The sequence below is a fragment of the Ranitomeya imitator genome, chromosome 3 (genome assembly GCF_032444005.1).
Source record: "Ranitomeya imitator isolate aRanImi1 chromosome 3, aRanImi1.pri, whole genome shotgun sequence".
NCBI lineage: Eukaryota > Metazoa > Chordata > Amphibia > Anura > Dendrobatidae > Ranitomeya > Ranitomeya imitator.
This window is the reverse complement of record NC_091284.1, coordinates 253,779,391-253,806,597: the sequence shown is the minus strand read 5'-3', so window position 1 is coordinate 253,806,597 and position 27,207 is coordinate 253,779,391. Positions and strand designations below refer to the sequence as shown.

The 27,207-nt window shown below is 42.7% G+C and overlaps 1 protein-coding gene across 1 annotated transcript in view; it reads left to right on the top strand.

Annotated features, from left to right (window-relative positions):
• USP49 (ubiquitin specific peptidase 49) overlaps positions 1–27,207 on the top strand; it is a 135,698-nt gene that overhangs the window by 92,103 nt on the left and 16,388 nt on the right. The window contains exon 3 of the mRNA XM_069756389.1: positions 9,741–9,945. Coding sequence (XP_069612490.1) covers positions 9,741–9,945 — 205 coding nt within the window. The remainder of the gene's footprint in view (positions 1–9,740; positions 9,946–27,207) is intronic.

The following is a 27,207-nucleotide window of genomic DNA, read 5'->3' as shown; positions in this document are numbered from 1 at the left end:
ATACGGATTACATACGGAGGATGCCATGCGCAAAAAACGCTGAAACACCCTGCCTACGGAGGAGCTACGGACCACTATTTTGGGGACTTTTCAGCGTATTACGGCCGTAAAAAACGGACCGTATTTTCATACGCTGAGTGTGAAGCCGGCCTTAGGGTTGGGATTAGGGTTAGGATTAGGGTGAGTGTTGGGATTAGGGTTAGGGGTGTGTTGGGGTTAGTGTTGGAGTTAGAATTGCGGGATTTCCACTGTTACAGCACATGAGGGGTTTCCAAACGCAACATGGCACCACCATTGATTCCAGTCAATCTTGCATTCAAAAAGTCAAATGGTGCTCCCTCCCTTCCGAGCCCCGACGTGCGCCCAAACAGTGGTTTACCCCCCACATATGGGGTACCAGCATACTCAGGACAAACTGGGCAACAATTATTGGGGTCCTATTTCTCCTGTTACCCTTGTGAAAATAAAAAATTGCTTGCTAAAACATAATTTTTGAGGAAAGAAAAATGTTTTGTTTTTTTTTGTTATTTTCACGGCTCTGCGTTGTAAACTTCTGTGAAGCACTTGGGGGTTCAAAGTGCTCACCACATAACTAGATAAGTTCCCTGGGGGTCTAGTTTCCAAAATGTGGTCACTTGTGGGGGGTTTCTACTGTTTAGGCACATCAGGGGCTCTGCAAATGCAACATGACGCCCGCAGACCTTTACATCAAGTCTGCATTTCAAAAGTCACTACTTTCCTTCCAAGCCCCGACGTGTGCCCAAACAGTGGTTTACCCCCACATATTGGGTATCCGTGTACTCAGGACAAACTCGGCAACAACTATTGGGGTCCAATTTCTCCTGTTACTCTTGTGAAAATAAAAAATTGTGGGCTAAAAAATAATTTTTGAGGAAAGAAAAATGATTTTATATTTTCACGGCTCTGCGTTATAAACTTCTGTGAAGCAGTTGAGGGTTTAAAGTGGTCACAACACATCTAGATTAGTTCCTTGGGAGGTCTAGTTTCCAAAATGGGGTCACATGTGGGGAAGCTCCAATGTTAAGGCACAAAGGGGCTCTCCAAACGCGACATGGTGTCCGCTAATGATTGGAGCTAATTTTTAATTCAAAAGTCAAATGGCGCTCCTTCCCTTCCGAGCCTTGCCGTATGCACAAACAGTGGTTTGTGACCACATATGAGGTATTGATGTACTCAGGAGAAATTGCCCAACACATTTTGGGATCCATTTTATCCTGTTACCCATGTGAAAATGAAAAAATTGAGGCTAAAAGAAATTTTTTGTGAAAAAAAAAAAAAAAGTACTTTTTCATTTTTACGGATCAATTTGTGAAGCACCTGGGGGTTCAACGTGCTCACTATGCATCTAGATAAGCTCCTTGGGGGGGTCTAGTTTCCAAAATGGGGTCACTTGTGGGGGAGCTCCAATGTTTAGGCACACAGGGACTCTCCAAACGCGACTTGGTGTCCGCTAAAGATTGGAGCCAATTTTTCATTGAAAAAGTCAAATGGCGCTCCTTCCCTTCCGAGCCTTGTCGTGCGCCCAAACAGTGGTTCCCCCCCATATATGGGGTATCGGTGTACTCAGGACAAATTAATAACTTTTGGTGTCCAGTTTCTCTTTTTTTACCCTTGGGAAAATAAAAAAATTGTTGCTAAAACATTTTTTGTGACTAAAAAGTTAAATGTTCATTTTTTCCTTCCATGTTGCTTCTGCTGCTGCGAAGTACCTGAAGGGTTAATAAACTTCTTGAATGTGGTTTTGAGTACCTTGAGGGGTGCAGTTTTTAGAATGGTGTCACTTTTGGGTATTTTCAGCCATATAGACCCCTCAAACTGACTTCAAATGTGAGGTGGTCCCTAAAAAAATGGTTTTGTAAATTTTGCTGTAAAAATGAGAAATCGCTGGTCAAATTTTAACCCTTATAACTTCCTAGCAAAAAAGAATTTTGGTTCCAAAATTATGCTGATGTAAAGTAGACATGTGGGTAATGTTATTTATTAACTATTTTGTGTCACATAACTCTCGTTTAACAGAATAAAAATTCAAAATTAGAAAATTGCGAAATTTTCAAAATTTTAGCCAAATTTCCATTTTTTTCACAAATAAATGCAAACCTTATCGACCTAAATTTACCACTAACATGAAGCCCAATATGTCACGAAAAAATCTCAGAACCGCTAGGATTCGTTGAAGCGTTCCTGAGTTATTACCTCATAAAGGGACGCTGGTCAGAATTACAAAAAACGGGCAGGTCTTTAAGGTCAAAATAGGCTGGGTCATGAAGGGGTTAATAATCTTAATTAAACCATACTAATGACCTCGCCCATTCCTCCGTTGCATGCTGCGATTTTACACGCATGCTGAATACACCTGTGAAAATCAGCGGTTATGTGAGCTGTCCCATGGATTAACACTGGCCCGAGTGCTGTGCGATGTTTTCTCGCATAGCACTCTCGTTTTCTACGGTAGTGTGATGCTGGCCTTATTGTGGTTGTGTGGACAAATACTCCAGTCTCTACTTGGGAAACCAGTTTTGCTCAAGAATATCCCTGTATTTCACATTATACATCTTCCCCTCAACTCAGACCATTTCTCCTGTCCCTGCTACTGAAAAACATCCACACAGCATGATTCTGCCACCACCATGTTTCACTGTGGGGATGGTGTTCTTCGGGTAATGAGCTGTTTGTTTTGGCCTGACACAGCATTTATCTTGGTGGCCAAGAAGTTCATTGTTCTCATCTGGCCACAGCACCTTCCTCCATACATTTGGGAGTCTCCCACATGTCTTTGCAAAACGAGCCTTACAATTTTTGTGTGTAAGTAAATGAGTTCTTTTTTTTTCTACTCGCTCTCCCATAAAGGCCACCTCGCAGGAGTGTACAGCTTATTGTGGTCGTATGAACAGATAGCCCAGTCTTCTTGGGAACACTGCAACTCCTTCAGGGTTACCTTTGGTCTCTGTGCTACCACTCTGATTAATGCCCTCTTTGCCTGAGTGAGTTTTGGTGGGCGCCCTCTCTTGGCAGGTCTGTTGTGGTGCAGTGTTCTTTCCATTTGATGATAATGGATTTTATGGTGCATCGGGGGATCATCAGAGATTGTTTTTTGTTTTTTTTTTGGTTTTTTTTTTAAATCCCAACCCTGACTTGTACGTCTCCAAAACATTGCCACTGACTTGTTTGGAGAGCTCCTTTATCTTCATGGTGTTTAGTTAGTGGTGCCTCTTGTTTAACCGCTTCCCGACCGCCCATTGCAGATAAACGTCTGCGCTTGCAGTGCTCTGCAGCGCCGATATTTCTCTACAGTCGGCGGTCTCTCTGCACTCAGGACCCCCAGGATCCTGCAAGTGCTGCGGTTCTGGTGCAGAGCGATGGCCCTCACAGGTGACAACATTGGGACCTGTTTTGATCAAGTCCCAGTGATGTTAACCCTCTGTTGTCTCCTAGCTGCTGCGAGTGCTGCATTTAGAAGGTGGTGAGAGGGAGAGCACTGCTTTACTCGCCTCTCTGATGCCCCCTATGATGAGATATGTTCACATCACAGGGGAGTTGAAGGTTGTCATGGTAGCCGGAGGACACATGATGACCTCTTGGTCTGCCAGATATGGTGGCCTGTTAGGCTCAACCAGCATCTGAGTCTAAGGGTATGTGCACACATTGCAGATTTCCTGCGGATTTGCTCAGAAACGCTGCAGATCCGCAAGTGATTTACAGTACAATGTAAATTAATGGCACAAAAAAATGCTGTGCTAATGGTGAGGAAAAATCCTCACTGAGAACGCAGCAGATTCAAAAAAGGACCATGTCAATTCTTTTTGCGGATCTGCTGCGTTTTTGCACCCATTCCATAATAGAAATCCGCAGGGGTAAAGAAAAAAAAAAAGGGAAGAAATTTGCAGCAAATCCACAAAAAAAGCTCAGATTCTGACATGCATTTTCTGCCAAGAAAATGCAGAATCTGCACCGAAAATTCCACAGTCAAATCGGCAACATGTGCATATAGCCCAATAGGCAATCTACCAGACTAAGGCTGTGTGCACACATTGCGTTTTTTTCGCGGTTTTTCCCGATAAAAACACTATAAGGGTATGTGTCCACGTTCAGGATTGCATCAGGATTTGGTCAGGATTTTTCATCAGTATTTGTAGCCAAAACCAGGAGTGGGTGATAAATGCAGAAGTGGTGCATATGTTTCTATTATACTTTTCCTCTAATTGTTCCACTCCTGGTTTTGGCTACAAATACTGATGAAAAATCCTGACCAAATCCTGATGCAATCCTGAACGTGGACACATACCCTAAAGCCGCAAAAAAAACGCATACAATAAGCATCCCATCATTTAGAATGAATCCCGCATGTTTTGTGCACATGATGCGTTTTTTCCGCGGCAAAACCGCAGCAAAAACGCATGCGGTTTTCTTGCGGATTTCTTGCAGAAAATGTCCGGTTTTTCACAGGAATTTTCTGCATGAATTCCTGAACGTGTGCACATAGCCTAAAACTGACAGGTCTTATGCAATGTATTTGTATTGCAATACATGAGAAAAGTGATCATAATAATTGAAGTCCCAATCCTCTGTCCGGATTGTGCTCCGCGTTGATTCGCGCCTGGCTATGCATGGTTCCCATTGGATTTCAGTAACTTCATAATTGTATTACTGATGGCCTAATATGTTCCCTTACCTCTTCTTCTTTTTTTTTTTTCTTCCTATAACTTGATGTTATATTGGACTTTATGATTATATTCTATGATATATTGATGCCGATATTGTCCTAGCTATTCTTTTTTTCTTTTTGTTGTTTTTTGTGATTGAAAATTATTTAACCTTTCAATAAAAATTTAATTTTGAAAAAAAAAAAACAAATTACAAAAAAAAATAATAATAATTGAAACTAATAAATAACGTATATTTATGGAAAAAAGTAAAAACACTTGCAATCTCTGCATTCGGACCAACCCGACCTATAAAACTGCACAAAAAGAGTTAACTAGTGTGACATACTTTGCTTTGCTTTTTCATCACGCCGCCATACAAAAAGTGAAATAAAATGCAATCAAAAAGTCAAATGGAAATAAAATTGATAACAATGAAAACTTCAACCTCCCACAAAAAAACAGCTCAATATGTGTAAAAATAAAAGTTATAGCTCTCAGAATAAAGCAATGTAAAAACAACTTTTTTTCTTTAGTTTTTATTGTGTAAAAGTGGCAGAGCATAAAGATAAATATAAATGTAGAATTGCTGTAATCATACTGACCCGAAGAATAAAATGGCCTTATCATTTTTACCACATGCAGAACAGCAAAAAAAAATCCTGAATTGCTGGTTTTTGTTCATTCTCCCTTCCAAAAATCTAAATGGAAAGCAATCAAAAAATGTCACGTGCCCGAAAATGATACAAATAAAAAGGTCAACTTGTGCCACAAAAAAACAAGCCTTCACATGACTGTCAGCTATAATTTTTCCATATTTCTGCCATCTAAATGTGACAATGCAAAAACTTGTTTTTGTTAAAAAAAAACAAAAACACACTATAAAAGTTATTTAGTGTGTGACAACAGCCAGACATTTCCCCCCCCCCCCCCCCCCATATAAATCTGGTATCACTGGAATTGCACCAGCCCAAATAAGTTATCTAGTTACTTATACCACGCGAGGAACGGTCTAAAAAATAAATAAAACCAATTCTTCACCTGCTGTTCTTTGGGAAGCAGAATGATCAGCTCACATTTATCCTGTGCTCTGCCTTGAGCACTTACATCGGGCTTCCGTGTAAATCTCTGAAATGGGGGATTCAGACGGAACTCACAGCAGAATATTCCCTATAATGAGGCCTTTTTAGGCGTGGATAACAGCACGGTCTGGCACAGTTTTGTGCACCCCAGAAAAGGACAATGCTGAACAGAAGCCAGACGTAGTCCAGAGTAATTTTTCTGTCTCATTATAGTGAATGGATTCCTCGGGTTTCATGTGAATTACGTCACTCAGATTTAGATGGAAACCGCAAAGTAAGTGTTTAGCGAAGAGCGTCGGATAAATGTGATCCCAAATGTTTTGTAAAATGTTCCCAAAGGCACTGTAAAAGCTATATAGCGCCCCGCCCCACAAAATAAATCCAACAAATTCTGTGCTCCCTAATGCCCCTCTTCCTTTTGAGCCCCAGTGTGCCTAAACCACATTTAGCCTCCACATGTTTTTCATTTCTGTAGCGGTGACAGCCTGCCTAATTCATGGTTGCATATTCCCAGAGGGGTGTAATTTCTAAAATGGGGTTACTTGAAGGGGGGTCGATTCTGCTCTTCTGGCACTTAGGGTCTCTGTATATAGAGTCCGCAAACTATTCTACAATAATTTGTACTCCAAGAGGCAAATAGTGCTCTGTCCCTCCTGGTTCTCGCTGTGTGGAAAAGCAGTATTGCACATCCACATATGGAGTATTGACTTGTTCATCAGAAATTTTGAGACGCTTTTTGGCACTTTTTTAACCATTTTCCCATGGTGTGTGTGTATATATATATATATCTATCTATCTATCTATCTATCTATCTATCTATCTATCTATCTATCTATCTATCTATATATATATAATTTTTTTTTTTTTTTATGTAATTTTTTCTTCACTGCCCAACGGTATAAAATTCTGTGACCCACCTGTTGTCAATATGCTAACTGCACCCTTAGATGAATTCATTGAGAGGTTTTGTTTGTAAAATGACATAACTTATGGGGGTTTCTGCTGTTCTGGAACCCCAGGGGTCTGCCAATGTGACATGGCACCCTCAAACCAGTGCAGCAAAATCGCACTGTAATATGGTGCTCCTTCCATTCTGAGCTTTGCACTGCGTCTTAAAGAAGTTTCCTATCACATATTGGGTATTGTATTATTGTGTAACAAATTGTACTATTCGTTTCCTCTTATTACCCCTTTTGAAAATTATAACCTTGGGGTCAAAGCAACATTTTAGTTGAAAAATGTGGCCAATGTTGGGGTTGGGCTGTAAGGTTGGGGTTAGGGTTTGAGTTAGAATTAGGGGGTTTCCACTGTTTGTTTAGGTACATCAGGGGGTCTCCAAATACGACATGGCGCCACAATTGATTCCAGCCAATTTTGCGTTCAAAAAGTGAATTGGTTCTCCCTCCCTTCTGAGCCCTGCCATGCATCCAAACAGTGGCTTTCCCCCACATACCGGGGTATTGAAATACTCGGGAGAAATTGTGCAACAAATTTTGTGGTCCATTTTCTCCCGATACCCTTGTGAAAGTAAAAAAAAAATGATTCCAAAGTAAATTGTTTGTGAAAAAAGTAAAATGCTCATTTTTCCTTCCATATTGCTTTCGTTCTCGTGAAGCACCTGAAGGTTTGATAAACTTCTTGAATGTGGTTTTGCGCACCTTGAGAGGTGCATTTTTTAGAATTGGTATTTTGTTATTGACCCCCCAAACTCGCTTCAAATGTGAGGTGGTCCCTAAAAAAATAAATAAAAAAAACGGTTTTGTAAATTTTGTTGGAAAAGTGAGAAATCTCTGGTCAACTTTTAATCCTTATAACGTCCTAACACACACACACAAAAAAAATTATGTTTAGAAAATTGTGCTGATGTAAAGTTGACATGTGGGAAATGCTATTAACTATTTTGTGTGACATGACTCTCAGATTTAAGTGTACAAAAATTAAAAGGTTGAAAATTGTCAATTTTTGCCAAACTTCCATTTTTTTCCCCCCATAAATAAATGCAAGATATATCGAAGAAATTTAACCACTAACCTGAAGTACAATATGCTTTGAAAAAAACAATCTCAGAATCAGTGGGATTCGGAGGTGGATGTGCAGTAACCTGCGGCAGCCACTACCAAGACAGAGCAGCTCGGAAAGTGAACCCTTCCGACCTACACGGATAGCAGCTGATCGCATTACAGAATGCTGTAGATAAGCCCCTGATGCCGGTGGGCTTAGCTCACCTTCGATTTTGGGGGTGACAGGTTCCCTTTAAGAAAATGTCAGAAAAATCCTACTAGAACAGGTAAAACTTATATAGGGTTCATCAGAATCCCTTTACATTATGGAATCTTTGAACTGACCTACTAGTAAATGATTTCAAATGAAAGTGGCTAATTCTGAACACAACCACACACCATGTCAGTAGACATTATTGGAATCTGTAATAATGTATTTGGGGTGACAAATTATCAACAATAGCAACATCAAAGAAAAGAGGCCATAGAGAGGGGATCACCACCAAAGCATGGATTAAAATGCAAATGTTTTTATTAAGTGCAAAAAAGACACAAGTGATCCCTGCAGCCAATCAGTGATCGCTTCACTGTCCCTTCCTTCAGACAAATCTGACATCCAGAGGAAGTCATAGTAGCAGACTGTAAAGGGTAAAGAAAAGAGGGCTATCTGAAAGCTAACCGACTAGATGAGACCAAGTGTTCCAAGAGTTTAGAGATGAAGGAGAGTCTTGTAGCAGTTCTGGTCAGTTTTTTTTTTTTTTTCTTGTTTCCCCTTTAGTAAAGGAGTCATGAAGGAGGAGGGAACGATGCCCAACAAAGTAAGGAGGTTAAATATTTTAGTTAGGTGGTCCGTGACAGCCATGAGAGAATAGGTTCACTGGTGGAAGTACTAGGGCGAGAAGAAGCAAGAAGTCTGTTAACTTGTTCCGTAAATGGTTCAAAGACTGAAAGTGAACTTGTTGAAAAGCAAGAGAGAAGAGGATACATGTTAGGCTACTTTCACACTAGCGTCGGAATCTCCCCGTCGCAATGCGTCGGGGAGAGATTCCGACGCTAGCGTTTAACGTACTGCACAATGGAGGCAGCGGATGCATTTCTCCGGCGCATCCGCTGCCCCATTGTAAGGTGCGGGGAGGTGGGGGCGGAGTTCCGGCCACGCATGCACGGTCGGAAAAAGTGGTCCGTCAGGAGCAAAAAACGTTACATGTAGCGTTTTTTACTCCCGACGGTCCGCAAAAGCACGACGCATCCGTCGCTCGACGGATGCGACGTGTGGCAATCCGTCGCAAATGCGTCGTCAATGCAAGTCTATGGGGAAAAAACGCATCCTGCAAGCACTTTTGCAGGATGCATTTTTTCTGCAAGACGACGCATTGTGACGGATTGCAGAAAACGCTAGTGTGAAAGTAGCCTTATTTGGCAATTGCCTATTTGTTAGGCAGTCCATGCATGTGTTGCGGCAGTTGAAAAGCTGTGAGACATGCAGGTACGGGATCTCTTAACATATTATTTCAGTACGCCAAAGACACTCTGTTCGCACCCGACCATGCTTAGATAACACCTTATCTGAGCACATTCAACCATTAGTAAGACATGAAAGGTCTAGAGAGAAAATTGTAGATAGAAGATGAGTGACGGATGGGGAGAGATTGAATTATCAATGGAGATGTTAAAGTCCCTCATAATGAGCGTGTTAATGTCACACTGCAGATAATGCAGAAGCCAGGGTGCAATGTGTGTGGTTTTTTTTTGTTTTGTTTTCTTTTGTTTTAAAGGAAATGTCGGGCTTGGCTGGGATGGTGGAACACACGAGCCACTGATGGGGAGGAATAGTTGTTGGTGTGGACTTTTTGTACTAACAATATCCACCCATTTTCTAGAAGCCCCCCAAAATGTTGATATTTGTATTAAACATTTTTTTTTTATTGTAGTGTACGTATCCTATAACATCTTGTGAAAAGAAATTTCATAGTTCATACTACATTTTTATTTTGCAGGTTACATGTTTGACTTGTAGTTATAAGTCTGACACAGTGGAACCTTTCTGGGACTTGTCTCTGGAATTCCCAGAGCGTTATCATTGTCTGGAAAAGGGGATTCCTCCAGTCACCACTACTGAATGCACTCTTACCGAAATGCTGGCCAAGTTCACAGAGACTGAAGCACTGGAAGGAAGAATATATGCCTGTGACCAGTGTAACAGTGAGTGGCCTACTATGCTTCCCCTAATTCTTACTGAATCAGTGATCGTCTTCTTTGTATGAACTTAAATGGAAACTTTCACCACTTTTTTCGCATATCCTGTAAAAATATAATTCAGTGTCAGCTATGCATTATACCAGTACTTTTGATACCCCTTGACTCCCCACCTTTGATCAATAAATACCTTTTTAACATATACCACGGGAGGAATATAATCTGCTCGGTCCAGTCCGATGGGTGGGACTTATTGTTCGTCTCCCCCCTCCTCCTGTCTTGCTCTACGCATTTGTTTCTTGTAATTCCTGCATTCGCGTGCGTATTCAAACGGTCTTTCGCGCGTGCACAGTATGCTTTGCATTACACGGGGCTATAGAACATAATGGCGTATACCGGCACATGCGCAGTACTGATTTTATGCTTTGCCCACTGTTAGGCAAAGCATGCTGCGCACGCGCAAAAAGCCATTTGATTGTGCACGCGCGGTAACGCTACGCGATCTGTGATATTCATAGAAACCAATACGTACAGCAAGCCAAGGAGGGGTGTGGAGACACAGTAAGCTCCGCCCATTGGACAGAGCAGATTTACATACACCGCTGGAGGAATATAAACGGTATTTATTGATCAACGGTGGGGAGTCAAGGGGTATCAAAAGTACTGTTATAATGCATAGTTGACCCTGAATTGAATTATATTTTTACACGATATGTGAAAAAAGTGGTGACAGATTCCCTTTAATGCTTCTCAAAATTTTCTATAGCCAACGTGTACAGCAAAAAAAAAAAAATAAATGCAGTACTGTTAAATTTAACTCTTTCACAGCTAGGGATTTCTTGACCTTTTGCATCTCTGGCAGTCAGAACAATTTTCACACTTTTATTGTGTATAAATAAAGACAAATAAATTGACATTGACCCAAAAAATGCCACTTTGCATGTTGACGCAAAATTGCATGAAGGTGCTTGCCCGTTTTAAAGTGACGTTAAGAAAAGAAAATTCGGTAACATTTTATTCTGGTGGCTAAAAGTGTGACCCAAACATGTGAAGTCCATAAATACCAGCCAAGCTTATGTCTATATTTTTTATATTTTTCTAAAATTATCAAAACAAGAGATGCCAAAAATCTGGTTTTACGCTGTTAGATGCCAATCTGGAATGTGTCACTTTACGTAGCAATAACCTTGCCTTTACGTATCCATTTTAGGTCTAAGATTTTTTTTTTTGCTTCCATGACACATTGTACTTGTTTCTTAAATAAACTCAGAACATCACAACCCAAATGTACTACCGTATATACTCGAGTATAAGCCGACCAAGTATAAGCTGATACCCTTAATTTTGGCACAAAAAACTGGGAATACTTAATGTCTCGAGTATAAGCCTAGGGTGGAAAATGCAGCAGCTACTGGTAAATTTCAAAAATGAAAATAGATACCAATAAAAGTAAAATTAATTGAGACATCAGTAGGTTGTGTTTTTGAATATCCATATTGAATCAGGAGCCCCATATAATGCTCCATACAGTTCATGATGAACCCCATAAGATGCTCCATATTAAAATATGCCCCATATAATGCTCCATACAGTTCATGATGGGCCTCCTAAGATGCTCCATATCAAAATATGCCCCATATAATGCTGCACAAAGGTTAATAATGGAAATATCACAGGCTCCATAGTAAAATATGCCCCATATAATTCTACATAAAAGGCTAGTGGTGGCCCCATAAGATGCTCCATAGAATAACATAACCCCATATGCTGCTCCATAAAAGTTGATGGCCCCATAAGATGCTTCATAGAATAATTTAACCCCATATGCTGCTGCTGCGATATAAAAAATACTCTCCTCTTGTCACTTGGAGCCAGGTGCCGGTGTCCCTGAGCAGGCAGGGGACACCAGCGCGCTATGGGAGCCTGGTGCCGCCGCTGGCTCAGGCCCCCGGCACTTGCGATATTCACCTGTCCCCGTTCCACCGCTGCGCGCCGCTGTTTCTTCCGGCTCTCTGCAGTGACTGTACAGGCAGAGGGCGTGCGCTAACCACGTCATTGCACCCTCTGACCTGAACGTCACAGCCAGAGGCCGTGGAAGACGCAGCCCGGTGGTGGAACGGAGACAGGTGAATATCACATGGCTCACCCTCCCCCGTCATACTCGCCCCCTCCTAGCGCGGTCTCTGCAAGTCCCTGCTTCTCAGATGGTCTCGGCGGCGGCAGCTCTTCCTGTGTTCAGCGAACACATGGTACCGATCATTAAAGTAATGAATATGCGTTCCACACCTATGGGAGTGGAGTCGCATACATACTCATTACTTTAATGAGCAGTACCACGTGACCGCTGAACACAGGAAGAGCTGCCGGCGCCAGAGAACATCTGAGAAGCGGGGACGTGCAGAGACACATCAGGTGGGGGTGAGTATGATGTGACAGCTGCCGCTCCCCTGCCGACCCCCTGGGACGATGACTCGAGTATAAACCGAGAAAGGCACTTTCAGCCTTAAAAAAAAAAAGGCTGAAAATCTTGGCTTATACTCAAGTACATACGGTATTCATAATATGTTGAAAAAAAAAACCCTTTTTATACTTTTGATGCGTAAGCCCTTAAAATCGATAACCTTACCACAAAGTAGTTCATAAACGGTGCCAACATAAAGTAGACAAACATCATTTTTTTTTGCTGTTGGCTTATTTGGGGACATTAAGTTTTTAGCAGTAATATTTCAAATAACTTTCAGAAATCTTGGTCCGAATCACAAGTGTGTGGAAAAAAAATCACCGCACATACTAGTTTCTGGGTGTGGGGGTGGGTGACTTTTTTTTTTCTCTCCAGATACCTTGCAGTTCTGTAACATGTGAAACAGTAAATGGCCTTATAAATTATTAATAGCTGCAGCTGTAAATAAAAGAAAAAAAAAAAAAACTTGACACACGGATGACAATTGAGAAGCCACCTCACTTTTCTGGATGAAAAGTGGCTGGGGGCAGATGTTTTTAGCTGGGGGGGGGGGGGGGCAATAACCATGGATCCTCTCCAGGCTATTAATATCTGCCCTCAGTCACTGGCTTTACCATTCTGGTGGAGAAAATTGCGCTGGAGCCCACGCCAATTTTTTCCGCGATTTAACCCTTTAACCCCTTCCCGACCTTTGACGCATACGCTGCGTCATGAAAGTCGGTGCCATTCCGACCCATGACGCAGCATATGCGTCATGGAAAGATCGCGTCCCTGCAGGCCGGGTGAAAGGGTTAACTCCCATTTCACCCGATCTGCAGGGACAGGGGGAGTGGTAGTTTAGCCCAGGGGGGGTGGCTTCACCCCCTCGTGGCTACGATCGCTCTGATTGGCTGTTGAAAGTGAAACTGCCAATCAGAGCGATTTGTAATATTTCACCTAAAAAACTGGTGAAATATTACAATCCAGCCATGGCCGATGCTGCAATATCATCGGCCATGGCTGGAAACACTTATGTGCACCCACTCCACTCCTCCGATCGCCCCCCCAGCCCCCCGATCTGTCGTCCGCTCCCCTCCGTCCTGTGCTCCGCTCCCCCGTCCTCCTGTCCGCTTCCCCGTGCACCAATCACACCCCCTGTGCTGCAATCAAACCCCCCCGCACTCCGATCCCCCCCCCGCACACAGCGACCCCCCCCCCCCGTGCTCCGATCCACCCCCCCCGCACAGCGATCCCTCACCCCGTGCTCCAATCCTTCCCCGTGCTCCAATCCTTCCCCGTGCTCCAATCCTCCCTCCCGTGTTCCGATCCACCCCCCCCATGATCCGATCCACCCCCCCGTGCTCCGACGCCCCCCCCGTGCCCTGATCTCCCCCCCCCCTTATACTTACCTGGCCGCCCGAGGTCCGTCCGTCTTCTTTCCTGGGCGCCGCCATCTTCCAAAATGGCGGGCGCATGTGCAGTGCGCCCGCCGAATCTGCCGGCCGGCAGATTCGTTCCAGAGTGAATTTTGATCACTGAGATATATCCTATCTCAGTGATCAAAATAAAAAAAATAGTAAATGACCCCCCCCTTTGTCACCCCCATAGATAGGGACAATAAAAAAAATAAAGAATTTTTTTTTTTTTCACTAAGGTTGGGGTAAGAACTAGGGTTAGGGTTAGGGGTAGGGTTAGGGTTAGGGGTAGGGTTAGGGGTAGGGGTAGGGTTAGGGCTAGGGTTAGGGGTAGGGCTAGGGTTAGGGTTAGGGGTAGGGTTAGGGCTAGGGTTAGGGTTTCGGTATGTGCACACGTATTCTGGTCCTATGCGGATTTTTCCGCAGCGGATTTGAAAAATCCACAGTGCTAAACCGCTGCCGATTTATCGTGGATTTACCGCGGTTTTTCTGCGCATTTCACTGCGGTTTTACAACTGCGATTTTCTATTGGAGCAGTTCTAAAACCGCTGCGGAATCCGCAGAAAGAAGTGACATGCTGCGGAATGTAAACCGCTGCGTTTCCGTGCAGTTTTTCCGCAGCATGTGTACAGCGATTTTTGGTTCCCATAGGTTCACATTGAACTGTAAACTCATGGGAAACTGCTGTGGATCCGCAGCGTTTTCCGCAGCGTGTGCACATACCTTTAGAATTAGGCTATGTGCACACGGTGCGGATTGGCCGCTGCGGATCCGCAGCAGTGTTCCATCGGGTTTACAGTACCATGTAAACATATGGAAAACCAAATCCGCTGTGCCCATGGTGCAGAAAATACCGCGCGGGAACGCTGCGTTGTATTTTCCGCAGCATGCCAATTCTTTGTGCGGATTCCGCAGCGTTTTACACCTGTTCCTCAATAGGAATCCACAGGTGAAATCCGCACAAAAAACACTGGAAATCCACGGTAAATCCACAGGTAAAACGCAGTGCCTTTTACCCGCGGATTTTTCAAAAATGATGCTGAAAAATCTCATACGAATCCGCAACGTTGGCACATAGCCTTAGAGTTGGGTTGGAATTAGGGTTGTGGTTAGGGTTAGGGGTGTGTTGGGGTTAGGGTTGTGGTTAGGGGTGTGTTGGGGTTAGGGTTGTGATTAGGGTTACGGCTACAGTTGGGATAAGGGTTAGGGGTGTGTTGGAGGTAGAATTGAGGGGTTTCCACTGTTTAGGCACTTCAGGGGGTCTCCAAACGCAACATGGCGCCACCATTGATTCCAGCCAATCTTGTATTCAAAAATTCAAATGGTGCTCCCTCACTTCCGAACCCCGACGTGTGCCCAAACAGTGGTTTACCCCCACATATGGGGTACCAGCATACTCAGGACAAACTGCGCAACAATTACTGGGGTCCAATTTCTCCTGTTACCCTTGAGAAAATAAAAAATTGCTTGCTAAAACATCATTTTTGAGGAAAGAAAAATGATTTTTTATTTTCACGGCTCTGCGTTGTAAACGTCTGTGAAGCACTTGGGGGTTCAAAGTGCTCACCACATATCTAGATAAGTTCCTTGGGGGGTCTAGTTTCCAAAATGGGGTCACTTGTGGGGGGTTTCTACTGTTTAGGCACACCAGGGGCTCTGCAAACGCAACGTGACGCCCGCAGACCATTCCATCAAAGTCTGCATTTCAAAAGTCACTACTTCCCTTCTGAGCCCCCACGTGTGCCCAAACAGTGGTTTACCCCCACACATGGGGCATCAGCGTACTCAGGAGAAACTGGACAACAACTTTTGTGGTCCAATTTCTCCTGTAACCCTTGGGAAAATAAAAAATTCTGGGCTAAAAAATTATTTTTGAGGAAAGAAAACGTATTTATTATTTTCACGGCTCTGCGTTATAAACTTCTGTAAAGCACTTGGGGGTTGAAAGTGCTCACCACACATCTAGATAAGTTCCTTTGGGGGTCTAGTTTCCAAAATGGGGTCACTTGTGGGGGGTTTCTACTGTTTAGGCACACCAGGGGCTCTGCAAACGCAATGTGACGCCCGCAGACCATTCCATCAAAGTCTGCATTTCAAAAGTCACTACTTCCCTTCTGAGCCCCCACGTGTGCCCAAACAGTGGTTTACCCCCACACATGGGGTATCAGCGTACTCAGGAGAAACTGGACAACAACTTTTGTGGTCCAATTTCTCCTGTAACCCTTGGGAAAATAAAAAATTGCGGGCTAAAATTCATTTTTGAGAAAATAATTTTTTTTTTTATTTTCATGGCTCTGCGTTATAAACTTCTGTGAAGCACTTGAGGGTTCAAAGTGCTCACTACACATCTAGATTAGTTCCTTTGGGGGTCTAGTTTCCAAAATGGGGTAATTTGTGGGGGATCTCCAATGTTTAGGCACACAGGGGCTCTCCAAACGCGACATGGTGTCCGCTAATGATTGGAGATAATTTTCCATTTAAAAAGCCAAATGGCGTGCCTTCCCTTCTGAGCCCTGCCGTGCGCCCAAACAGTGGTTTACCCCCACATATGGGGTATCTGCATACTCAGGACAAACTGGACAACAACATTTGTGGTCCAATTTCTCCTATTACCATTGGCAAAATAGGAAATTCCAGGCTAAAAAATCATTTTTGAGAAAAGAAAAATTATTTTTTATTTTCATGGCTCTGCATTATAAACTTCTGTGAAGCACCTGGGGGTTTAAAGTGCTCAGTATGCATCTAGATAAGTTCCTTGGGGGGTCTAGTTTCCAAAATGGGGTCACTTGTGGGGGAGCTCCATTGCATAGGCACACAGGGGCTCTCCAAATGCGACATGGTGTCCGCTAACAATTGGAGCTAATTTTCCATTCAAAAAGTTAAAAGGCGCGCCTTCCCTTCCGAGCCCTGCCGTGTGCCCAAACAGTGGTTTACCCCCACATATGAGGTATCGGCGTACTCGGGAGAAATTGCTCAACAAATTTTAGGATCCATTTTATCCTATTGCCCATGTGAAAATGAAAAAATTGAGGCGAAAATAAATTTTTTGTGAAAAAAAAGTACTTTTTCATTTTTACGGATCAATTTGTGAAGCACCTGAGGGTTTAAAGTGCTCACTAGGCATCTAGATAAGTTCCTTGGGGGGTCCAGTTTCCAAAATGGGGTCACTTGTGGGGGAGCTCCAATGTTTAAGCACACAGGGTCTCTCCAAACGCGACATGGTGTCCGCTATCGATGGAGATAATTTTTCATTCAAAAAGTCAAATGGCGCTCCTTCCCTTCCGAGCCTTACCATGTGCCCAAACAGTGGTTTACCCCCACATGTGAAGTATCGGTGTACTCAGGAGAAATTGCCAAACAAATTTTAGGATCCATTTTATCCTGTTGTCCATGTGAAAATGAAAAAATTGAGGCTAAAAGAATTTTTTTGTGAAAAAAAAGTACTTTTTCATTTTTACGGATCAATTTGTGAAGCACCTGGGGGTTTAAAGGGCTCACTATGCATCTAGATAAGTTCCTTGGGGCGTCTAGTTTCCAAAATGGGGTCACTTGTGGGGGAGCTCCAATTTTTAGGCACACGGGGGCTCTCCAAATGTGACATGGTGTCCGCTAAAGAGTGCAGCCAATTTTTCATTCAAAAAGTCAAATGGCGCTCCTTCCCTTCCAAGCCCTGCCGTGCGCCCAAACAGTGGTTTACCCCCACATATGAGGTATCAGCGTACTCAGGACAAATTGGACAACAACGTACGTGGTTCAGTTTCTCCTTTTACCATTGGGAAAATAAAAAAATTGTTGCTGAAAAATCATTTTTGTGACTAAAAAGTTAAATGTTCATTTTTTCCTTCCATGTTGCTTCTGCTGCTGTGAAGCACCTGAAGGGTTAATAAACTTCTTGAATGTGGTTTTGTGCACCTTGAGGGGTGCAGTTTTTAGAATGGTGTCACTTTTGGGTATTTTCAGCCATATAGACCCCTCAAACTGACTTCAAATGTGAGGTGGTCCCTAAAAAAAATGGTTTTGTAAATTTCGTTGTAAAAATGAGAAATCGCTGGTCAAATTTTAACCCTTATAACTTCCTAGCAAAAAAAAATTTTGTTTCCAAAATTGTGCTGATGTAAAGTAGACGTGTGGGAAATGTTATTTATTAACTATTTTGTGTCACATAACTCTCTGGTTTAACAGAATAAAAATTCAAAATGTGAAAATTGCGAAATTTTCAAAATTTTCGCCAAATTTCCGTTTTTATCACAAATAAACACAGAATTTATTGACCTAAATTTACCACTAACATGAAGCCCAATATGTCACGAAAAAACAATCTCAGAACCGCTAGGATCCATTGAAGCGTTCCTGAGTTATTACCTCATGAAGGGACACTGGTCAGAATTGCAAAAAACGGCAAGGTCTTTAAGGTCAAAATAGGCTGGGTCATGAAGGGGTTAATTTAATAGCTAGAGCGCCCAAATTTAGCACATACACACTACTAACATTAGTAGTGTGGAATATGCAAAAAAAAAGGGATATGAGATGGTTTACTGTATGTAAACCATGTCTCATATCATGTCGGGTTTGAGAAGGAGATGGGAAAAGCCGATGTGTCAGTGTGTCTCACTGATTGAGATATATATACCGTATATACTCGAGTATAAGCCGACCTGAGTATAAGCCGACCCCCCTAATTTTGCCACAAAAAACTGGGAAAACTTATTGACTCGAGTATAAGCCTAGGGTGGAAAATGCAGCAGCTACCGGTGAATTTCAAAAATAAAAATAGATGCTCCATACCGTTCATTATGGCCCCATAGCTGTGCCATATAGTGCTCTGCACTGTTCATTATCGTCCCATAGATGTACCATAGAAAGCTGTGCCATATAGTGCTCTGCACCGTTCATTATTGCCCCATGGATGTAGCATAGAAAGCTGTGCCATATAGTGCTCTGCATCGTTCATTCTTGCCCCATAGCTGTGCCATATAGTGCTCTGCACCGTTCATTATTGCCCCATAGATGTACCATAGAAAGCTGTGCCATTGCTGCTGCTGCTGCAATTTTAAAAAAAAATGCCATACTCACCTCTCTTGCTTGCAGCTCCTCAGCGTCCCGTCCCGGCGTCTCTCCGCACTGACTGTTCAGGCAGAGGGCAGCGCGCACACTAGTACGTCATCGCGCCCTCTGACCTGCACAGTCAGAGCAAGAGGACGGGAAGACTGAGCGGCGCCCGGCGGGTGGAACGCGGACAGGTGAATATGTAATACTTACCTGCTCCCGGCGTCCCGCTCCTTCCCCCGGACAGCTGGTCTTCGGTACCACAGCCTCTTCCTCTATCAGCGGTCACCGTTACCGCTCATTAGAGAAATGAATATGTGGCTCCACCCCTATGGGAGTGGAGTCCATATTCATTACTTTGATGAGCGGTCCCATGTGACCACTGAACAGGGGAAGAGCTGCGGCACCTGAACACCGTGGGACTGCAGGGACAGCGCCAGGAGCCCCGGAAGCAGGTAAGCATGCCTCAGACCTCTCTCCCCCTCACCCGCCGACCATGACTCGAGTATAAGCCGAGAGGGGCACTTTCAGCTCAAAAATTTGGGCTGAAAATCTCGGCTTATACTTGAGTGTATGTATATATATATATATATATATATATATATATATATATATATATATATATATATATATATATATATATATATATATATATATATATATATCAATGTGTGTGTTTTTACGATTTTTTGAGCACATGGATCCATTGTATGTCCGTATGTCGGCGAAAATCTTGCAGTACGAATGCTGTACGGATTACATACGGAGGATGCCATGCGCAAAATACGCTGACACACCCTGCCTGCGGAGTATTTACGGATCACCATTTTTTGAATTTTGTGGCGTATTACGGCCGTAAAATACTGACTATTTTTATACGCTGAGTGTGAGGCCGGCCTTAATGTGCGAGTTGGCAGTGCAAGCTGCTACACACCTGCAAGCTCGCACTTTAAGGGCTCGCTCACGCAGGTGTATAATATGGAGTAGTGTAATGCGGAAAAATCTCCCAGTGTACTCTGAGCAGTTATATTTAATTGGGCAGAGCAGATCTGCAATTTTTTTTTTTCCCCCTCATACCGCTTTGGCAACATATATTGCATGTCTTCTTTTTCTCACCTGTGATCTGAATCTCAAATGCAAGCGGATCGGATCACCGTAGCATGACTATAAGCTCACCCTCACTGCATCGGATGCTATACACGAACATGACCTCAGATTTACAAATGAGTATGAAGCAGGATCAAGCTGGAAAAAGAGCCAATCAGTTCTTTTTCTGAGCAGATTAGGTATGTTTGTTCATGATGCTTCTCCTCTGACAGCTGAAAGACCTGTCTTGAGCAGTGTTTCTTTATCCTGCAACCATTCTTGACATGTGACTAGGAAAGGGTTGCAGCTTAAAATATGTGACGGCAGCTATTTTTTATAATAACATTCTGTGAGAAACTCTTGAAGATAAGCCATCAATAGCTGATCTTCAGCCATTGTCTGCACCCCTGCCGATCAGCTGTTTGTTGAGGTCTCCTTCTCTTATTTACTAGTATGCCATCAACATAGCAGCCACTGCTGCATAGCGCAGCATCATTACTTTAAGAAAAAAAAAAAACAAACGTTTTAGAATGGTTTTGAAAATAAAATGAGGGGTTTTTTTTTTTACCTATTGAGCCATTTATTTTAAACACGGAAAAAATAATGTAAAACTATAATTTGCATCTACACCTCTGTGACAATCCATACAGTAAAATGAACTTATACCAAACAAAACAAATTGCTTTTCTGTTTCTACATTCAAATACCAAATCTATTGGAGACCTAAACAGAACAACCCTTGTGCTGACATAATTGTGAAATCTGCTGCATGCTAAACACTGTAAAATCAAAAGCTGCTTTTATTTTTCACGTTGTAAGGCTGCGTTCCTGTATTGCAGCTATAGTGGGGGGTTTCTGCAATTGTGTTAAAACAACAATATAGCTGCCACTCTCATTATTTCAAATCACAGCAAAAGGCACTTTGTTTGTTTTGGGGGAGTATGGGGGCCACGATTAAAAAAAAAAAAAAAAAAAAAGTTTTAGGGTATGTTCACACATTGTACTCAGCCTGTGGTATAATCCAACTAGTTATTTGTATAAGCGTCTAGGATTAAAACATAACCTTTAATACGATTCTTAAAAGGCAAATATTTTTACAAAAATTCTTACAAAAAGTGATCACCATAACAAAATGCAAGGTGCATTAGACAAACACTAAACAATATGCGGATTGCGCTTGGATTCGGTATAAAAACTTAAAGGGAAGGTGCCACCAGTTTTCTTGTATTTTGTTTTTTTTTGTGAAATTAAGCTTAAAATAGTAATTAAAATGTATTAATGCAATGTTTGCACTGTTTGCAAACATTTCTATATGAAAAATATTATATATTTTTTTATAAATATACATATTTACAACTAGGGGGAGTATTTTCCGTTTTAGACCTCAAGCAGTTATAGTGAGACTATGTTCACACATTGCGGTTTTTACCGTGGAACCGCGGCGATTTTGCAGCTGCGGGTCCGCAGCAGTTTCCATAGCGTTTACAGTAACATGTAAACCCTATGGAAACCGCTGTGCACATGCTGCGGGAAAATCCGCGCGGGAACGCAGCGGTTTACAACCCGCAGCATGTCACTTCTTTGTGCAGAATCGCAGCGATTCTGCACCCATAGAAATGCATTGATCCGCTTACTTCCCGCATGGGGCTGTGCACACCATGTGGGAAGTAAGCGGATAATGTGCGGGTGGTACCCGGGGTGGAGGAGAGGAGACTCTCCTCCAGGCCCCGGGAACCATATTTGAGTAAAAAAAATAAAATAAAAAATCATGATATACTCACCTCTGAAGTCTCAGCGCTGCATGCGGCCATCCGGTCTCAGGTTTGCTATGCGACCACGACCTGCAGTGATGTCGCGGTCACATGACTGTGACGTCACGAAGGTCCTTCTCGCACAGCATCTTTGGAACCGGACCGCCGCCTGCAGCGCCGAGGAGATCGGGACATCAGAGGGTGAGTATATCATTATTTTATTATTTTTAACATTACTATTGATGCTGCATATTGCTGCATATGCAGCATCAATAGTAGGGGTAAAATCCCGCATCGGAACCCGCAGGACAAACCGCGATAAATCTGCAGGGATAACCGCAGCGGGACAGGACGCTATGTGTGAACATAGCCTAAGATTTACCAGCTTTACTGTTAGCTGGAAAATTGGGGCAGTAACTGCTGACATCACCATTTCCCTCCCCTTTTGGGTGGTCTAATATCCCTGGGGCAGAATGTAGAGCAGCATCACAGGACAGCACCATTTTGTGTGTGACTGCCCTGTGATCTGCTATCACCAGCAGTTACTGCATCAGAGGCACAGCTTGTTTACAGAGGAGCAGAACACAGTGGGCTCAGCAGCATTTTTTGTGAATAACATTCTTGCCATCCCCCTTCCCCCACCTTAATCCCTGTCCTGTCAGCTGCCCTGCTCTCTCTCCAGGTGTCGCCTCCCTCTCTGCAGGCTGTGAGTGCAGCTTACCGGAGATCACAGGGACTGTGTGTGAGGGGGAGGCGGAGACACAGCAGGAGAAGCACACAGTGCAGCTTGTGAGGAGCAGAGGATGTCTGCCCAGGACGTGCCTGTCTGGAGTACAGAGGAGCAGTGAGCGCTTCTTCTGTCCTACGATAGAGAGTAAGTGGAGCTCAGCAGATAGCACAGGGCTATAATAAAATGGCAGCTAGTCACACCTACAGCAGTGAGTTGTGCAGCCCACAGAGGCGTGCCCAGTTCACTGCTAATGCTGCTACAATGTTAGAGATAGGGTCAGCACCGGTCTATTATCTCCTATGTCCATGGGGTGCCGTAATCTGACACTGATAGTGCCCTGCTGCTGCTGCAAAACTAAGATGTCAGCCCCCAGTGCATTCTTTAAACTCATATAACACATGAAATCTGTTTCACGTGCATTTAAAACTTGCTTATAGCAGCATGTTATGCTACATTACAGTGATTTATTAATGATCTACAAACGTGGTACCTTCCCTTTAAATCCATTCTCAAACCTACTGGTCTATTGTTAGATATATTTACTTGTAGCTTCTCCAGTCCTTTGGCCACATGTAACCAATAACCGATCAATTTTCAGTGTGGTTACCTTCATTTAGCGCAAACCACAAAAGAGATAATAGGCACTCACATACTGGGCTGTGCAGACCAAACTGTCATAGCTTCTCTCAAAACCATGTATTTAGGCAGCCCTAATGAGTGTAATTATTCTTTGTGACGGATCTTAAAATCACAAATCCGTCCGTTACCACAATAGGAGTTAACCCTAGGACAAATGTCCTGAGAGACCAATATGCCATCTACTTAAGGGTTAGCAGTGTCCATGAATGATTCCCCAGGTAACATCCATTTTTATGCACCATATATATTCCTTGGTGCACCTTAGGAACATACCATATACCGGTATATACTATTCCTCACACCAAAAGGAGTTTCATCCCCAAAAAACCATGACTGGCATGTATATATTTGAAACGATCTCACCCGCCTGGATGCTGTTTTATAATGCGACCTCTGCTCCAATGATGGCGGTGGATCCTTTCCCCATTCCTGGTCCTGACGCATTTCGTTTACCTCATCAGGGGATACCATTGGGGTTATTATATTTCTGCCGTCCAACAGATGCTGTCATCCTTGCGCGTCCACGTTGCAGATTGATGTACGGATTTTTCCACACTGTTTCCCGCCATTGTTTTTGCGGTTTTTGTGCGGATTACACCTGCGGATTCCTATTATAGAGCAGGTGTAAACCGCTGCGGAATCCGCACAAAGAATTGACATGCTGCGGAAAAAACAACGCAGCGATTCCGCACGTTTTTTTCCGCAGCATGAGCACAGCAGATTTTGTTTTCCATACGTTTACATGGTACTGTACACCGCATGGAAAACAGCTGCAGATCCGCAGCAAAATCCGCAATGTGTGCAGCCTTACAGTGATTGTGGAAAAAAAAACATGATCAGTCTGTGCAGGGCAAAATGCCTTTTTAGGGACAAGGTCTTGCTAAGGGTGTGCTAAGACTATGTTCACATCTGCAATAGGAATTAAATGTTTCTGTTTTAATGCCCTAACAGTATTCTTGTAGAGGTGCATGAGCGCTACTGTACCTCCATGTGCATCTACGTGTATAGGACTTCGTCCATAGAAGTATTGTTGTGCAGCTGTATGCAAAGGAAACTATAGAGCTTCTGTGTAATATTGTACAGGTTCTACCCTAAAACATGCAGCGCAAAAAAAAACAATTTGTGTAAGTTAGATCTTGAAAATTAGATGTTTTGAAGGCCTGCAAAGAGTTGATTTACTATGCTCAAAAATGGCACAAAAATCTATTTGTAAAGATTGTTCAGAGTAATTCTACCCTGAAGATAACTTACCAATTATCATTGGGACAAGACTGCTTCTGTAGGAGAAAAAAAAAAACTAAACGTTCTTCTGCTTTGAAGATATGCAATCGCTTCGGGATACTACAGATAAAAAGCAAAGGGTATTCCGAAGAATATATTTACATTTATTATTCATTTCTTGCTACACCTGCCCAGCATTGCAATAGGATCTTTTTCTCTTGTGTGGAATGAATCGAACTCTATACTGCTATAAAAATTGTCCTAGTTTTTATTTTGGGGTTTACCACAGTATATTACTTAGAATGGAGTGACTACACAAAGTGAAGATTTTCAGCTTTGATAGAATATATTTATCTCAAAATTGGGTGAAGAGTATAAACTCTTATTTAGTAAAAGTATATGTGAAAAATGGCTGCAATACCATGACCATAATACAGTGCCTAGCATAAATAAGTACACTCCCTTAGAAAAGTAAGATTTTAATATCTCACTAGACACAAGAACAATTTCCAATATTTTAAGAAGATTGAGTCTCCTAGAACATTTTAACCATAACATGAAAATAAGGTTAATAACTTCCATTACAAAATCTTCAGTTCTGCCCAAATTAGTTGATGCAAACATTGCAACTAGTATTTTGTACATCTTTGAATTCATGATGACATGTAGCTCTCTGACACCAGCAGCACTCGTGCAGCCCCCCATTTGGACACTGCCCCCATCATGTTTCACTGTAGCCACCATGCATTTTTCTTTGTATACCTCACTTTTGCGACTCCATACAGGTTTGAAGCTATTGGTTCCAAAAATGCATTCATCGTGGTCTAATCATTCCAGATTATACAATCTCTGTAGTCGTCATATTATTCCATACAGCATCGGGCACATTGCGGATGGATTTTTCTGCTTTGGCTTTAGTAGAGGTTTCCTTTGTGCATGACACCCATGTATGCTGTTCCTCTGCAGTGTACACTATATTGAATCATAGGAAACACCCCGATTTGTCTTACTACTTTAGCTAATTGCAGTGAACTTCCATGTTGATTTTCTTCATCTTTTTATCAGAAGATTCTCTTTCTTTAGTGTTATCTTCCATGGTCGGCCTGTACGTCTCTGTGAGATGGTTGCCTTTCCAATTTTTGTATCACTTCAGCTACAGTATTCTGGCTGATAAGCATCACAAATTATTTTCTTTCTTAGGTCTTGTGACTTTTCTGTTCCATGTGGTGCCATTGCTGACCGCATGAAATGAGAAGGGATTTTCTTGAAGTAAGGCCGGGGACACACACAACGTATAAAAAAAGGGTCCGTTTTTGACGGAGGAGAATCGCAAAAATTTTTACAAAACAGTGATCCGAGTGCAGTGCGAGGATGCGATTTTCTCGCATCAAATGATCCGTGTGACATCCGTATGGCATCCGTACTGCGTGTTTTTATCGCAGGCTTGCAAAACCAACATACGCCAATACAAGGGATCCATGTGTCAAAAACAAACAAACATATATACTGTGTATATATATATATATATATATATATATATATATATATATATATATATATATATATATATATATATATATATATATATTGTCAGTAGACACATATATGTATATATATTAATATTTCATCCAGCGCGATATAGCAGAAAGCCGGTAATTTAGTTGCCGGCTTCTGCTTTCTCCTTCCTAAAACCCGACATGATTTGAGACCTGGTTTACATACAGTAAACCATGTCTTCTCCCCATTTTTTTTGCATATTCCACACTACTAATGTCAGTAGTGTGTCTATGCAAAATTTGGCCGTTCTAGCTATTAAATTAAGGGGTTAAATGGCGGAAAAAATTGGCGTGGGCTCCCGCACAATTTTCTCCGCCAGAGTAGTAAAGCCAGTGACTGAGGGCAGATATTAATAGCCTGGAGAGGGTCCACGGTTATTGCCCCCCCCCCCACCCCCCCCACCCCCGACTACAAAACACCTGCCCCCAGCCACCCCAGAAAAGGCACATCTGGAAGATGCGCCTATTCTGGCACTTGGCCACTCTCTTCCCATTCCCGTGTAGCGGTGGGATATGGGGTAATGAAGGGTTAATGCCACCTTGCTATTGTAAGGTGACATTAAGCCTAATTAATAATGGAGAGGCGTCAATTATGACACCTATCCATTATTAATCCAATTGAATGAAAGGGTTAAATAAAAGACAAACACATTATTTAAAATTATTTTAATGAAATAAAAACAATGGTTGTTGGAGTATTTTATTCTACGCCCAATCCAGTCACTGAAGACCCTCGTTCTGTAAGTAAAAAAACATAATAAACCACCAATATCCTTACCCTCCGCAGATCTGTAACGTCCAACGATGTAAATCCATCTGAAGGGGTTAAAATATTTTGCAGCAAGGAGTTCCGCTAATGCAGGCTGCTCCTTGCTGCAAAACCCCGGGGAATGAGGCTAAATATAGATCAATGATCTATATTTAGCTTCATTTGCGGTGAGGCGCCCTCTGCTGGCTGTTCATAGATCGTGGGAAATTTCCTAGAAAGCCTGGGAGCTTTCTAGGTAAGTATATATAATACATACCAGATTGTGGCCCGATTCTAACGCATCGGGTATTCTAGAATATGCATGTCCCCGTAGTATATGGACAATGAGCATGTCCCCGTAGTATATGGACAATGATGATTCCAGAATTCGCGGCACACTGTGCCCGTCGCTGATTGGTCGAGGCAACCTTTATGACATCATCGTCGCCATGGCAACCATTATGACATCTACGTCGATACTGTGCCCGTCGCTGAATCAGAAACGTGAGATGTCTACGTCCTTTATGACATCATCGTCGCTATGCCCGTTGCTGATTGGTCGAGGCCTGGCGGCCTCGACCAATCAGACGCGGGATTTCTACGTCGATGCTGTGCCGGTCTCTGATTGGTTGAGGC